This window comes from Nasonia vitripennis, chromosome 5, assembly GCF_009193385.2.
Source record: "Nasonia vitripennis strain AsymCx chromosome 5, Nvit_psr_1.1, whole genome shotgun sequence".
Taxonomy (NCBI): domain Eukaryota; kingdom Metazoa; phylum Arthropoda; class Insecta; order Hymenoptera; family Pteromalidae; genus Nasonia; species Nasonia vitripennis.
In genome coordinates this window covers 15,196,212-15,211,210 of record NC_045761.1, presented here as the reverse complement: position 1 = coordinate 15,211,210, position 14,999 = coordinate 15,196,212, and the positions used below count along the sequence as shown (strand labels likewise).

The following is a 14,999-nucleotide window of genomic DNA, read 5'->3' as shown; positions in this document are numbered from 1 at the left end:
AGGTTAAGTAGGGCATCTACGCTATCACTGTCTTCTGCACACCGAACATGCGCCATGTAATATTTCAGATTTAGCAGATATCAAGCGGTAAACCAGCTTTGAATAACTCACTCTCGTTAGCAAGTTCCTAGTTCCAAAACCGCTAAAAAAGCCACTCATAGTGGGTTTGCAGCTAATTTCAAGCTAATTTTTAACAGGTGACGCTAGTTTCAGATACCAGTGTTGCTATGCGCTTGTGTAAACTTTTCGTGTGAGCTGATTTAGACTTCAGTTTCAAACAGTAATCAAGTGTCGCGGTAGCGCCACGGAGGCGAGTTTGAGAAGCAGACGAAGCCGCGGCGTCCGTGACACTATTTACTTCTATATTGGTGTTCGGATTTTTCATGATACAGAAAAAAATGCTTATTGTTACTGTTCGTAAGATTCTTTAGCTTAGTAGTATGTTTTCTGAGCTAAACTACGATTTCCAACAAAAATATTAGTGAAAAGGCTGCTTATTTTTATAATATGTGAGCGTATAATCCACAAATGCTAAAATTACGTTTTTCTTCTTCAGCCCGAAATGTGAAAGGACCGTTAAGTTAGCCGCAAGAAGTGTTAGGACCATGAAGTTGGCCACAAAGCTATATACAGATGAGAATTGCTTTCTCAAGAAAATATAATAATATATTACGATATTTTGAATTAAGAGGTTGCTAGTGCATACTCTGCGTTCCGGAGCTGTAACAGTAACTAGCTTGCCAGGGTAGCCGATGACAAGGTCTAGGTGGCGCGCTCCGTGGTTTTTTGTATCTAGGTGTAAAAATCATTTAAGGGCGGCGTCTAGGTGTACAGGGTGGCCGATGACGAGGTCTGGGTAGATCGCACCGTAGTTTTTGGTGTCTAGGTGTAGAAATAATTCGAGGGTGATGTATATTAGAACTATCAGTGATTTCATCTTAGTAATAAAAATGTCACAAAAAGCTGTGGTCGAATGGTGCTAAAGATGCTTATATTTTATTTTTACGACTTTGAATATGAAATACTCTAAACAATTTTAAAAAAAGGATTGAAATCTCTAAAAAAATTAACTTTTAAAAAAGTAAAAGGTTAGGCGAGTTTGATATATTCCGCAACAAAATTACAGATAAAAAAGAACTGAGATCAATCAAACAAAGTCAAGTTTATTATATTTAATAATAGTAATGAAGCAAACAACAACTCTCAAGATAATTACTACGTCACTTGCCATGCCCGTTTCATTTTGTTTATTGGTGAACAACTAAATTTTCTTTATATATATATTAGAACGTCATACAAACACTATAAGTACAATGAAACGGGCATGGCAAGTTACGTAGTAATTATCTTGAGAGTTGTTCTTTGCTTCATTACGTTTAAATTTATAATAAACTTGACTTTGTTTGATTGATCTCAGTTCTTTTTTATCTGTAATTTTGTTGCAGAATATATCAAACTCGCCTAACCTTTTACTTTTTTAAGAGTTAATTTTTTTTAGAGATAGTGTAAAATACATTAAATTAGAAAAAAAGAGTTGCCGTATAGGTGCTACCATATGGATGATAGCAGCAAAAATAGTTAATAACAGCCACTTAATTTTAATTTTTTAATAGTATTGTTGGAGAGAAACAAAACGCTGCCAATTTTTGACACGTACAGATTCCTCCAACAAAATTTATAATTCCAATTGATACAATATTGTTCAAATATACAGTATATTAATGATTTTTAAAATACTTTCAATCATAATTATTTATTACTAAAACAGCACCCATCACAATATCAAATCATATAATTTTCATGAAAAAATTTGAACCTCAATATTTTAAATACCATAGGGTCCTTGTAACCTCATAAAATCATGAATTTTCTCAAAAAACTTCGAACTTTAGTTAGCGAGTTGTAAGGTTTAACGAAATAGTAATTTTCAGTTATACAGGGTAAACAGGATGAGATACAAAGAATTTGAATCATAATATCTTTCAAACTAAATGGTTTCATAAACTGCAAAAAGAACGTAGCCTAGGTGATCAAAAGATCGATATTTTCCCAAAATTTCAACTTAAATATAGTACATTACGATACGTGTGACCTAAGTAACCGATTATTGCACGGCGTGTATTAGCGCCCGAGCGCAGTCAGGGTGATAAAACGCCGTGCACTAATGGGCTGCTTAGTTCACAAGTATCGTATTAGTACATTACGATACGTGTGACTTAAATGGTTTTTTTTACACGGCACAGTATTAGCACCCGAGCGTAGCGAGGGCGCTAAGCGCCGTGTAAACAAGAACCAGATGGTAGTACCTATAAAACAACCAGATGGTAGCACCTATACGCAAATCTAATGTATTTTACACTATTACCCTAGTGGAGAAAATGTAATAAATTGTAATAAATTGTAATAAAACGTAAAAAATGTAAGAAACTGTACCTTTTTGTTGGATTTCGGACCTTTTTTCTCACACGTTTTTGTACACTTTCTTACATTTTCAGATTTGTTAACTTTTTTTACTTTTAATTACATTTTATTACATTTTATTACATTTTATTACATATGTTATTTTACCGCCTAATATAATCAATATATTTTTTTAATTATTAATTTTATAATAAAATGTAACAATGCATAAGAAATTGCAAGAAAAAGTAAAAGAATGTAAGCAGAAGTAAGAAAATAAAAAAGTCGCCATTTTCTTATATAATATTACGCTTACAATTTATTACACTTTGTTATACGTTCAATGGATTTGTAATAAATTGTAATAAATCGTAACAAAATGTAATCAAATGTAGCAAACTGTAATAAAACGTAAAAAAGGTCAGAAATGCAACAAAAACGTACAAAATGGTACGATTTGTTACATTTTCTTATATTTTATTATACTTTATTACATTTTTTATTTTCACTAGGGTACTGTTTAAAACTTGAGTCTAAATCAGCAGGTGCGAAAAGTTTACACAAGCGCTGCAAAAGAAACTGCAGAAATTCTGTAGATAAAGTATGAAGAAAGTATGCAGGAAATATGCAGGCCAGATTTTGCCGCAGACATTTTTCGTAAGGACAAAGTCTTGTAAAGCACATGTCGGCGTGAAGTCTATTGCGGATTTCTCAAGTTTTTCATGTTCATGTTTGTCTTGTTTTGGCGATAATTCGGTAAATAAGTGATGTCAATCAAGTTGAAATTTTCGCAGCGCACAGATCTTATCGTGTATTATTTTTTTAAATTACAAAACTAAGGTCCGGGAAGTTGGCACCCATAATTATAAATTTTAACTTTATAATAATTTAGTTTTTATAAATCGTCTGCGCATTAAATATTATGAAGGAAACCTTAGTAAATTTTGTTTGCGCGTGTTCGCGTCTTCGAGAAGTATCGAAATCAAAATAGGATGCTACGAGTAGCGCCCAAAAATAAAATCCGGTTTTCGCTCAAAAAAGACAGAATCCAATATGTTTATTTATCTCTACACTACAAAAAGAATATCTGAAATTCAGTACACTGAGTATCTGAATTGGAAGCCGCCCCAAATCGATCTGAAATTCAGCGCTTCCAGTACTGAATTACAAATCAATCCACCCTGTTGAAAATAAATACCTGGATATCCAGGTGGATTTTCCATATGGATAATCTATATGGATTCATGTGGATTCCATATGGATTTATGTGGATTCCATGTGGATATCCATATGAAATATCCACATGGAATCCACATAAATCCATATGGAATCCACATGAATCCATATGCAAAATCCAGCTGGATATCCAGGTATATATTTTCAACAGAGACTGTATAATTAAGTCTGTACAAGCAGGCGTGCTAAGGCGTAACTTGACCTTTGTATGTAAGCATGATGGTAGGAGTTGGTACTGAGATAGTTGCGGACTTAGTTCTAGTAAATCTTTCCTTCATGATGTCCTCTGTTCTAGTAAATCTTGGTTTAAATCTCTCTTCTAGTATCTTCTGTATAAGACTCTTTTCCTTTATTTTGTCCATTGTTAGTATTGTGTTAGCTATATTTCTTTTGTGAGTAATGATCGTGACTCTATTTCTTCAAGATTTTTTGATTTCGCCTAATTGTTTGGTAGGATAAGAACTATTATTCTAGCTATATCGAGTTTCGTTCTCTATGTTAGTAGATTTTTCCTTCGGTACAATAATTATTTCGTACGGTGGGTCAATCTCTTCTGAGTAAAGAGTAACAGATGACAGATCACTGTTGTTTCGTGTGTTTGATTCTTGAGTTGTTGTATTGTCAAACTGTAAAGAAGTGGATTGAGGAAAAATTTTGTTTTTTAGTATTGTTAATTTGGTCTGTGAGTCCATGAGAATCATTAAAAGTTTTCCTCTTACTGTCTTCTATGTTTTTATTTGCATTTCTTATAGGAGATGTTTCCATCTCTTCTTCGTTTAGTATCATCTTGAGTTTTTTAAGAGGATTAGCCAAAGAGGCTATATCCTCTTTTGGATTGTGAGCAGCACAATGGCATCTTTCTTTCCACTACTTCTAAATTTATGTTCTATTTTCCTAACGGTTGAGTGACCAAGAATATAGAAATGCCTTTGTACTTTCTCTAAATGATTTTATAAGATGTACATAAAATATACTCGATATTAATAATAAGAATTTGAATTACGCGCTTATATTCAATCACGTGATCACGTGATTACGACTTACGTCACACTCTATTTACGTAAACTAAATTTGTGAACGCATTTACGTTCGCGTAGTGCGACTTTACTAGTGGGCGGGAATGTTGAAAGTCACCTACTCCGCGCACTCGTATCGTAATGGACTATTAATATATTCAAAATAAACTAAGCATCAATTTTTGTATTGTAGATGGGTTCACTTATGAGAGAGCAGCAATAAATGAATGGTTCCTGTGCGGTAAATTCACAAGCCCAATGACAAATGAACCATTGAAGACGACGAGCCTCACACCAAACGTCGCCCTTCGAAACGCAATATTTACACTTTTACACGGCGAAGGGCCTAGTGCATAATGGAAACAATCAAATCTAACAGCAAAAAAGGATGAAATGTATAAGTTTATAACAATTGTCATACAGTGGATTTCTGTGTTAGAGCACCACCGTTACGCATGCGATCGACCAAGTAGGATTTCTATCAGTCTTGGTTTGCTGAATTGTAAAGTTTTCACAATACTAAAATTTAAAAAAATATCTTTTTTATTTATATTCCGTTAAAATATTCGTAAAAGAAACTAACCTACTAACCTTTTCTAATATGTATAATAGTACTTTATCAATACAAGTGTAGTAACAAATTTTTTTACGTATTTATAATATATTATAGGGGAGAATCGCCCAGTATGGAACTACTTAGCGAATTTCGCTATAACTTTCGATCAGGACCGTGAAAGTTTGTTATTTGATGTTCTGTACGATAGTACCATTTATTTTGCAGAATAATCAAATGGAAAGCTAAATCGTTAAAGCTTTTTTTTGGATACTGGGAAAGTGTTGCCCAGTATGGGACGCCATTGATATTCAAAATAATAATGATGATGCATTCTCTTAGGATAAAAGTCTGCAGAGATTCCTGCAGAGAAATCTGCAGAGAAATCTCCAGAGATATCTGCAGATATCTCTGCAGGAAATTCGGTCTTTCTACCGAGGTTCGTTAGCCTGTGCTCCCGGCTGAAATTAAGTTTTCAATAAGTTTTTATCCATTTAAACTGTATTGTTGTTACTATAAGTTAATATCGGCAACACATTTATCGTAAAAGTAATGCAAATTCAATGAATAAGTTAATATCAAATTTACCTTGCACTAAAATCCCAGCTCATGCGTAGAGTATAGGACTCAAAATCAAAAGGAGTCTAAGTTTAAGTTCTAATTATGTAATACTTTTTTTGTTACGAATTCTTTATTTAATTTTTATTAATAATTTATGCTCTAAGTCTTTATATAATGAACAAAAATACAGTGTTGAAGAATAAAAACTTATTTAAGACATAATATAAGCCGCGTTTACATGCTAATGCATCTCTGCAGAGAGTCCGAATTTCCTGCAGAGATCTCTGCAGACTTTTTTGTAAGGAAGTCTAAACATCTGGAAACTATTAAAGTAGATGGCTTAATGCAAACTAATTTCGTTCAAGCCAGTTTACTCTTGTTTTATCAATATTTCCAAAATGCACCAAAATTGATTGGAGTTTGTCTTTGACCTGTTACTTAAATAATGTTCTTTTTGGCTATTGTAAGAGTTTGAAAGTTTTACATTTAAAAATTAAACAATGAACATGGCAATCCCGTGATAAAACATATCTCGAAAAAAGCCTCGTTCTGTTATATGACAGAAAAAGTGCGTTGACGCATTGAGGTGACACGACGGTACGATGCTATATCTAGTGTTAACTCTAGACATTTTTGAAAGTTCAAACTTAAAATTAAATCTCTATTCCATTCATTAAAGTTGCCTAATATTTATCTGCCAAGAGGCGGAAATTATCGTTTGAGAATCTAAAAAATTAAAAAAAAAACAATATTTTCGAAACGAATTTTTTATTATTGCTCGAGCAACATGGCTTTGGAATATATATGATTTTCGAAACGTCAAAAACTACTAATCTACCGAGCACTAGTGCCGCCTCCATCTTGTTTCGGAAGTTGAGAATCGATGGCATTCCGTGCTGGGCAACGGTCCATACTGGGCGCATCTCCCCTACTTATGCATATAGTTGATGAAAAATCTTCATTCTTTTAAGACGGATAAAATTTGTATGATTTCAAACAAAATATAATAATTTTTCAAAATATTTAATGTATATTCAAGCAATACATTACAAAAAGGTGCAAAAGGAAGTAATACCATTATAGTTAAATGTTACTTAACTTTATAATATATGTACTTTTGAATTTATTATGATAAGTTATCGCATATATTGTTTATAGCTTTATTGAAAAAATTTTATAGTTGCATCTTCATATGCCCTCGTTAATTGTTTTTTGTTTAAGATATGCGTATGTAAGTAATATCGCATTTCGTGCACATAATTGTGAATTGTATATTTATAAAAATGGACCAAACTAGGATGTTAGACCAAAGAACGGCCTTAGTTTAACTTATAAGACTTATTCGTATTTTAATCTTATATAAATAATATTTCTTTTCAAGCATATATAATCAATTTAAATTATAATATGGTTTCTAGGTAAAAACACACACTTATTATAAAAGTGCGATTTCCGAAAAAACGTCTTTAATTTATGATTATATAATCTTTTAAAATTTCGAAATCCTCATTTGCTTAAGAGGACAACTCTAAGTGAAATACTGTAATAAAATTTAATGAATAAAACACATACAGAAATGATTTCAAATTTTTACTATTATCTACAATGTCCTTTTGAAAATCCCGCAGAGATGGCAGTATTCGCGTGAGGAGTGATGAAGGATTGATAACCTAAACACTATCCGATAGCTGTGGTTAATTAACTAATCCTCTTTTAAAAAAGAGATGACCGGGTTTGTGAAGCCGTTAATAAAGCGATTTGATTGGTTAAAAAATGAATATCCAACCTGAATGTGGTTAAACTTATAATCCCTAGTGGAAATGGATTATGTGCCAAAGTGTGCCATAGTGTGCCATAATGTTCCATAAAGTGTTCAAATTCGGAAATTTATTACACTTTGGCATACCTTGGTATACTTTGGCACACTCTGGCACATTTTGACATACATGGGTTTTTCGGAAATTGAGGACTTAGAAAATTTTTGCACAAAAACTGGAGAACTTGTATTCCCGACGGATTCCTCTGTTGAGGCATGTTTTTCCAACATTTACGGCGGACAGCAGCTTTAAGGCAATTACGGGCAATTGTTAATTAATATTGTAAAAGTACTAAGTATCTAAAGCTGCTTGAAGTACGATGAGATTAAATTTTTGTATTAACTGTAACGAGTACTTGTGGCTCAGTGGTAGACCTTCAGCTTACTGACCCAAAGGATCCGGGTTCAAGCCTTACCGACGCTAGAATATATATTTTTTTTTATTTGATTATTTATTGTTACGTTCTATAACTGGGACTTCAAGCTCCACGCGTGCCGTCGATATGACGGCATCGTGCAGTGGCAATGTCTTGGCCCCGATAACATCGCGTGCCGAGCATTTTGGGGTCACGCATGCTGGCCGCTCGTGCCGTCATTGTGACGTCCCCAAGACATCTTTCGTTGGAATTTTCAACAATTTTTTTTTCCTGCCATTCGGGAAGTCATAATGTTGACATTTTGGCGGCACAGCGTGCCAGCACGCGTGCTCACATTGCGACGGCACGAAACTTTGTCAGAATGACGTCCATGAGTGCCGGCTGTATGACACCGGCACGAACGAAGGCAAAATGTCGTCAGTTTGCGATCACGCCGTGTTGGCACTCATGGCAGCATTATGACGACATTTTGAGGAGCTACCTGACGGCATTGTGCCGTCGACCCGTGTTCAAAATTTATTAATATTTGGCGCTGTCAGAGTGCTAGCAGAATGCTTGCTGGGAGTGCTGCTCGCCATGACAGCATTCTGTCGGAACGAAATTCCCGCAGAATGCTGGCTTTGTTTGCTGCGAAACTTAGAAAATTTTCAGCCGCACAATTCACAAAATAAGGCTTTTCAATGTATTATATTTTAAGGCTGTTGATTTTGTTAATTTGGGCTATTATTTATCCACCGGACTTTGTTCGTTGTCAATTTTTACTAATCATATTATTATGACTACTCTTTTATAACTACCGAATTTATAGCAGCCTGCCGGTTTCACGCCTATACACGAAATAAGCGGCGAATATCGATGTTGTTATCGCGTTGATAATAATTCTGGTTATTGTTTATTACAATAACTTGCAACTTTATTAACATCAACAGCTGCTCGCAGTATATAAGGACACAATTAGCTATGACTTGTAACAAGTGTTCGTGGTCGAGTGGTAAAGTGCCAGCCTGCTAACTAAAAGGTTCAGGGTTCGATCCCCGTTAGGGTTTTAATTTTTTTGTTTTTTCGTTAATTTAAGTGCCGGCACGATGCTTGCACCGCGTGCCGTCATTGTGCTCAGCACAATGCCGTCATTTCCGTGTCCCAGAGCAGGGGTACGGGGACGTCACGCGTGGCCCATTCCGAGCAGTCTCCGTGCCGTCATTCGGCCGACATGTACCATACGCTCGCGCATTTGGGGTCGGCATTTTGGCGACACGAATGTTCGGAACGTATGCCGCGTTGATCCATATATTATATATATAATATTTTTTTCCGCTTTTTGACGCCAATGTACCGACATTTTGCTTTTGATGCGCGATAATAATCGCGTATATTTTTTAAAAATGCGTTATTTAATATAAACGTATTGTGATTAGTTTCAACTATAATTATATATATCGAGGATGCCATCGATCTGTCTGTTATATTTGTCTCTCTCCTCTCTCTATCTCTCTATCTATCGTCTACTCCCCGTAATGATCGATGCAGTTTCATTTCGGAGTCGTGTTTTGTAGTAGCAAAATACACGAAAACTAGAATTTTTAATTATTACAAGTGATTATTTATAACGTGTCGAATCCTTCGTCCCAGAAGCAGTGTGATTTTCAAGAAGACGTATAATTTTCAATAAGTCATGTTTCGAGGTTATGTTGATAGGCTCTTTTCTTTTATGGCTTTCAACGATATCAATGACATTATATTAACTGTTTTTTTCTTTACAAAAAAATTCAAGAACCATCGAATTGTCTTCAAGCATTTCAACTGCACATTTTCGAGTCGTCATCATTGGAGTCGTCATCATTGCAGTTGTCATCATTGCAGTCGTCATTATTAGATAAGTATTATTTATTTTATGACTTATCTTTAAAGTTCAGTCTCAGCTTCTTGCAATTTATTTGCAGTAGCGGTAGCAGCAGTATTAGCAGTAGCAGCAACAGGATAACCGACGTACTCGAGGCAAGGAAACAGTAGGTCTAATTAATAGTATAACAAATCATTGTTTCATTTCTATATTAATACTATGTATGTAAATTTTGCAGGTGCAGCATTAATCGAGGAATAGTCAGAAGAAGATTTCAAGATTCAACGACACAAGGCAGGTACATTTTTATCAGAAGTGCTTCCGGAAAACGCACTTTTTGAGTACCAGGTACACCTTCTTCTTGGTGTGAAGTCATGAAAGAATATCTGTAACTTAGAATACACTCAGGGAGCTAGAATATACAATTTCATGTTTGTTGGATGAGTCTGTTTCAAAGAAATCCAATTTTGACCTAAAATATGATGAAAAATAGTATATCTTTAAACAGAGCCATTCTACAAACTTGAAATTTTATATGCTAGCCCTCAGAGTGCATTCTAAGAAATATCTATTCTTTCATGACATTACACCAAGCAGAAGGTGGTTCTGGTACTAAAAAAGTACCGTTAGCGAGACTGGTTTTCATAAAAGAATACCTGCTACTTGGTGTATTGTCATGATAGAAAATATATAACTCAGAATACAGTGAGAGGGCTTGCATACTTAATTTCAAGTCTCTACGGTGGATAAAATGTGTAAAATTCAAATTTATATATTAAAGGTACTAGAATTTATGTGTTGATACTTATAAATTGTTTATTTTATTTGAAAGAAACTGTCATTATATCAATGTATTTTGTTTCGTAGGTACAGCTTCTGGACTTTTTGAGCAACAGACAGCGGTAGAGAGGTACTACCGATTTCTGGATTGATCTCGACTCATTCGGTTGTATACCATCATAAAGTTGCTCATTCTCTTATAATTATATTGCGTTCATATTGCATTGCGTTAACGGTACGAAAAATGTACCGGCTCGAAGGTATTCGTTCGAGAAAAAATTTATTCGATTGTATGCCGGATCATGATCCGAGCTCGTATAAATAGGTTGATGCAGAGAGCACGATCGGATTATTTTACAAACAGTTTGCCAGGCGTAGATGAGCCTGCTCTTGAAAGCGATTTAGGATTTGCTTCGCTTCTTCCTGAATTACATGCTGATCGTTATGATGATGTGCAGCAGCAGCAGGAGCAGCAGCAGGCGGTGGCTAGGGCTCCTTCTATAGTATCGAACGATTCTCGTTCTCTTTTCGATGATGTGAGAGATGTTGATTCTTCATCTGATCGTTTATCAGATTGTTCATCCGTAGGATTTGAGAACGTGGAGCAGTTCGAAGCTAAATTACGTACACTATTCACAGAGAATAACATCAACCATCAGCAAGCTGGAACTATTTTGCGACTCCTCAAAAGTCATGCTTGTTTCACTGGGCTTCACGTGGATCCTAGAACGATATTGCGCACGCCAGCTCATTCGGCTTCTATAAAGAAAGTAGCTGGAGGAGAATATTTGCACTTGGGCGTCCAGGAGGCCATTTGCTCAATTTTATCGTCCACTCCTTTGCGTTTGCATCCAGCTGGTGCTCTTGAAATTGACTTCAGCACCGATGAGGCATCTCTCGATAAAAATGGAAAAATATTAATGTGGCCGATACAGATCAGGGTGGCGAATATTTCCGGCAGTGCTCCACAAACAATTGGAATATTCAAAGGTTCATCCAAACCCACGAGTGCCTTAATTTTCTTTCAATATTTTGTTGACGAAGTCGATTCCATCATTCGTAATGGGTTGAATTTCTTGAATGGAATTAAGCAAGTTGTTTTAAGATGCTTCATCGCTGACGCTCTTGCTCGCGCTTTTACTCTAGGACATCGTAGCCATAATTCACGAGCTCCCTGCTCAAGGTGTTGGGTCAGGGGTGAACACGTTAGAGCTGGTGTTATGGTTTACAGGGGGACAGATCACAGACTTCGCACAGATGAAGAGTATCGTTCTAAATTAGATTTAGATCATCACAAAGATGAAGATTGCGCTCTCGCTAATCTTCCATTTGATTTAGTTGGTAGCACGGTTTTCGATTACATGCACCAGGTATGTATCGGTGTAATGGAAAAAATTTTACAAGGATTGATCGACGGTAGATTTGTTGCATCAGCAAAAATCGCTGATAAGTGCAGTCTACAAATTTTGGATAATAGACTGGAGCACGTGAAAAACTTTTGTCCGTCAGATTTCGCTCGGAAGCCTGTCAATATTCTAAGGCATGGCCAGTTTTAAGCCACCGAGTACCGTCAGATTCTTCTCTACAGTGGTCCAGTAATTTTTCGAGGACTTATGAACCCTGCTATGTACAAGCATTTCATTCTGCTTAGTACAGCAATTCGATCCTCGCAAATCCGGTTGTCTCTATGGAGTCCATTGATTTTGCTGAAAAATGTATCAAATTGTTCGTGGAGACTGCCTCGGCATTGAATTTCTTTCGTACAATGTTCACACATTGTTGCATTTACCAGATGACGTAAAACGTTATGGTCCTTTGGATAATTTCTCCGCTTTTCCGTACGAGAATAACATGTCCTTTTGTCGGAAATTATGTCGTAAGAACGATCAGCATTTGCAGCAAATTTCCAGGAGACTGGCTGAAAATTGCCGTACTTCATCCAAAAAATTTGTCGATCCAGGTCACTTAAGTTATATTTCCAATCATTTGAGAGGTCCTCTTATTCCTGGTTGTGGAGAATGCATGCAGTACAAGAAGGTTGTAAAAGGCTCGACTCATTTATCAATTATAAAAAAAGATAGTACGTCATGCTGGACGATGGTTCGATAGGCATCATAAGAAATGTGATCGAATTAAAAGATCAGGGATGTCATCTGGTAATCAATCTTTTTAGCAACATTGAGGATATTTTTGATCTTCCTTGTAGCTCCTCTTTGGTTGGAATTTTTCGTTGTTCTAATCTGAATCGTCAAATAACTATTGTCAAACTCGAACGAGTGGTTGACAAGTGTTTCAGAATGCCGTACTGGTCAGCTGACGATCGCATCTCTTCAACGTATTGCACCGTAGTTAAAATCCTATCCGCTCGGTTATAAAATTTCCTTTTCTTTCATTATTCCATATTTTTCATAATAATGTCAATTACTTTTTTTTCATTATTATCATCCATCAATATTTCAGATGAATTCGAAAAACTCCGGTTCTATTTCTCCTCGCAAAGCTGCTGCGAATTTGAATAGAAGTATGCAGTCCCTCAAAGAAGGCTTTAAACCTGCACCTTCTTCAAAAGGTCAACGCTACAAGTCGACAGCTCAACCGAGCAATTATCAATCCCAGTCATTGATCTCCAAGACGCCTGGACCGTACCGACCACGACCAGCAGTAGCAGCACGACCAACAGCACCAGCACGACCATCATCGACATCTCAATCTTTCACGCAATTTCAACCGCGTGCAACGTCGACACAGAAGTCGATCAACGCAGCACCAACATCTCTGCCGCGTGTACAGCCACCTAATCCAGGATCATCGTACTCACGGCTGGCCGATGAAGGTAAAAAATATTTTATACGACTATAATATTCTTTGTATAGATAGATTGTCCATTTATTGTAATATTATTATTATTTATCTTACAGCATCAACGTCTCGTGATCAGAGCCGCGGCCAATCATTAGCGAGACAAAATGTAGTGGTGCAGCAGGATTCTATGGCGATCCAACAACTCAACAGCAAAATCGAGTAAGATTCGATATCATTATTTACCGCTGTATATCCTAATAAAATAATAAATTTCATTTTCAGCTTTTTAAATCGAAAAATTGCCAAGTTGGAAGGCTCAAACAAGTACGTGAAATACTATCGTAACAATAATTTAATATATCTAATAATAACTCCATTTTTTTTAAGTATTTCATATATATATTATTAACTTATATATTATTAATTTACAGCGCTATGGATACCAGACTCGCCAACTTGGAGAAAACTGCCAGGTACGTATTACTTTTATTTCATTTTAATCGTATATTTAATCATTATAAAGTTGATTAATTTACATGTTTTACTTTCAGTGACATCAAACAAGGCATCAAGAGCGTGGAGCAAGTAGCTCGGTAAAATGATTTTCAATCCTACGTTATATTTTCAAATATATACTGTAGTAGGTTTGAAAATTAATTGTTCTTTGTAGATCGATGCACGAGATATTGGCTAATATTACCAGGAATAATAACAGAAGGGCAACAACGCGACCTGCCTCCCTTCCTTTCAAGTCAACCGCTGACCTCGTAGCCTTTGACGATTGCAGTGAAGAGAAATTTCGACACCTTGTAAGTACATATATTGAATCTAAACTTTCATTTGTATTTTTTTTTTCTATTACTTAATTAATTGATTGTTTGTAGGTTGACTACCTCGACTACATAAAAGGGTTGAATCCAACGGATACAGCAGCTAAATTCATCAAGAACTGCTTTATTATCGACGAGGACCTCTTCAGGAATTTGACATGGCACGGCTCCAAAACGAACGACCATCTGATGGCTTTGAAGAGCACAAAGTTCGCGAAAGCTTGCGCAGGTATGAATAATTTCTTACAAATATTATTTATTTTACAAATTAACAATTTATATTATATATTTACAGAAGCTATGCCGTTAAACCCGATCACGCTGAAGAAGCCGACGAGGATCAGTTTTCCGTGGCCATGACAAAGGCCCTGAAAAGTGCTAAGGAGGGTTATAGAAGGAAGAGAAAACAGCCAACCTTCAATGAGGATATCATCGCGTTGCAACCACAACCTCGAAGGCCCTGCCAGCAACAGTGGCAGCAACGCAACGACGAACTGGAGAGGAACGACAACGTAGCTCCCATCGAGGACAACGGTGACAACGGCGGCGACTACGGCGGCTACGGCGGTCAGAACGACGACGGCAACTACGGAAACCAGGACCACGACGACGTTTTGGAAGTCCAGGACGTGTACTACGGAGGAGAAGGCCAGGACCACAACAACTACAGAGGCCAGGACGACCGCGGAGAGTACCAAGAGGACGAGACGCAAGACATGTTTGCAGATTAATGAGTTTTTCTTATTTACATTACTATGCATTTAATTTAATATTTTTTCAGGTTGAAC

General features: G+C 36.1%; 2 protein-coding genes across 4 annotated transcripts in view; both read left to right on the top strand.

Annotated features, from left to right (window-relative positions):
* Nucleotides 1-5,293, top strand: part of LOC100680537 (WD repeat, SAM and U-box domain-containing protein 1) — a 38,512-nt gene extending 33,219 nt beyond the window's left edge. For all 3 annotated transcript variants that reach the window (XM_031932930.2, XM_032601132.1, XM_031932929.1), the window contains one exon: nt 4,846-5,293. In XM_031932930.2, coding sequence (XP_031788790.1) covers nt 4,846-5,009 — 164 coding nt within the window. In that variant the 3' untranslated portion in view covers nt 5,010-5,293. The remainder of the gene's footprint in view (nt 1-4,845) is intronic.
* Nucleotides 5,294-10,608: 5,315 nt separating this feature from the next.
* LOC107981709 lies at nt 10,609-14,694 on the top strand. The gene is made up of 9 exons (XM_031932931.1): nt 10,609-10,709; nt 13,040-13,412; nt 13,498-13,600; nt 13,664-13,705; nt 13,813-13,854; nt 13,933-13,974; nt 14,052-14,190; nt 14,266-14,440; nt 14,507-14,694. Exons 2-9 carry the CDS (start codon nt 13,040-13,042, stop codon nt 14,569-14,571), a joined length of 981 nt encoding a protein of 326 aa, XP_031788791.1. The 5' UTR covers nt 10,609-10,709; the 3' UTR covers nt 14,572-14,694.
* The last annotated feature ends 305 nt before the right edge of the window (nt 14,695-14,999 follow it).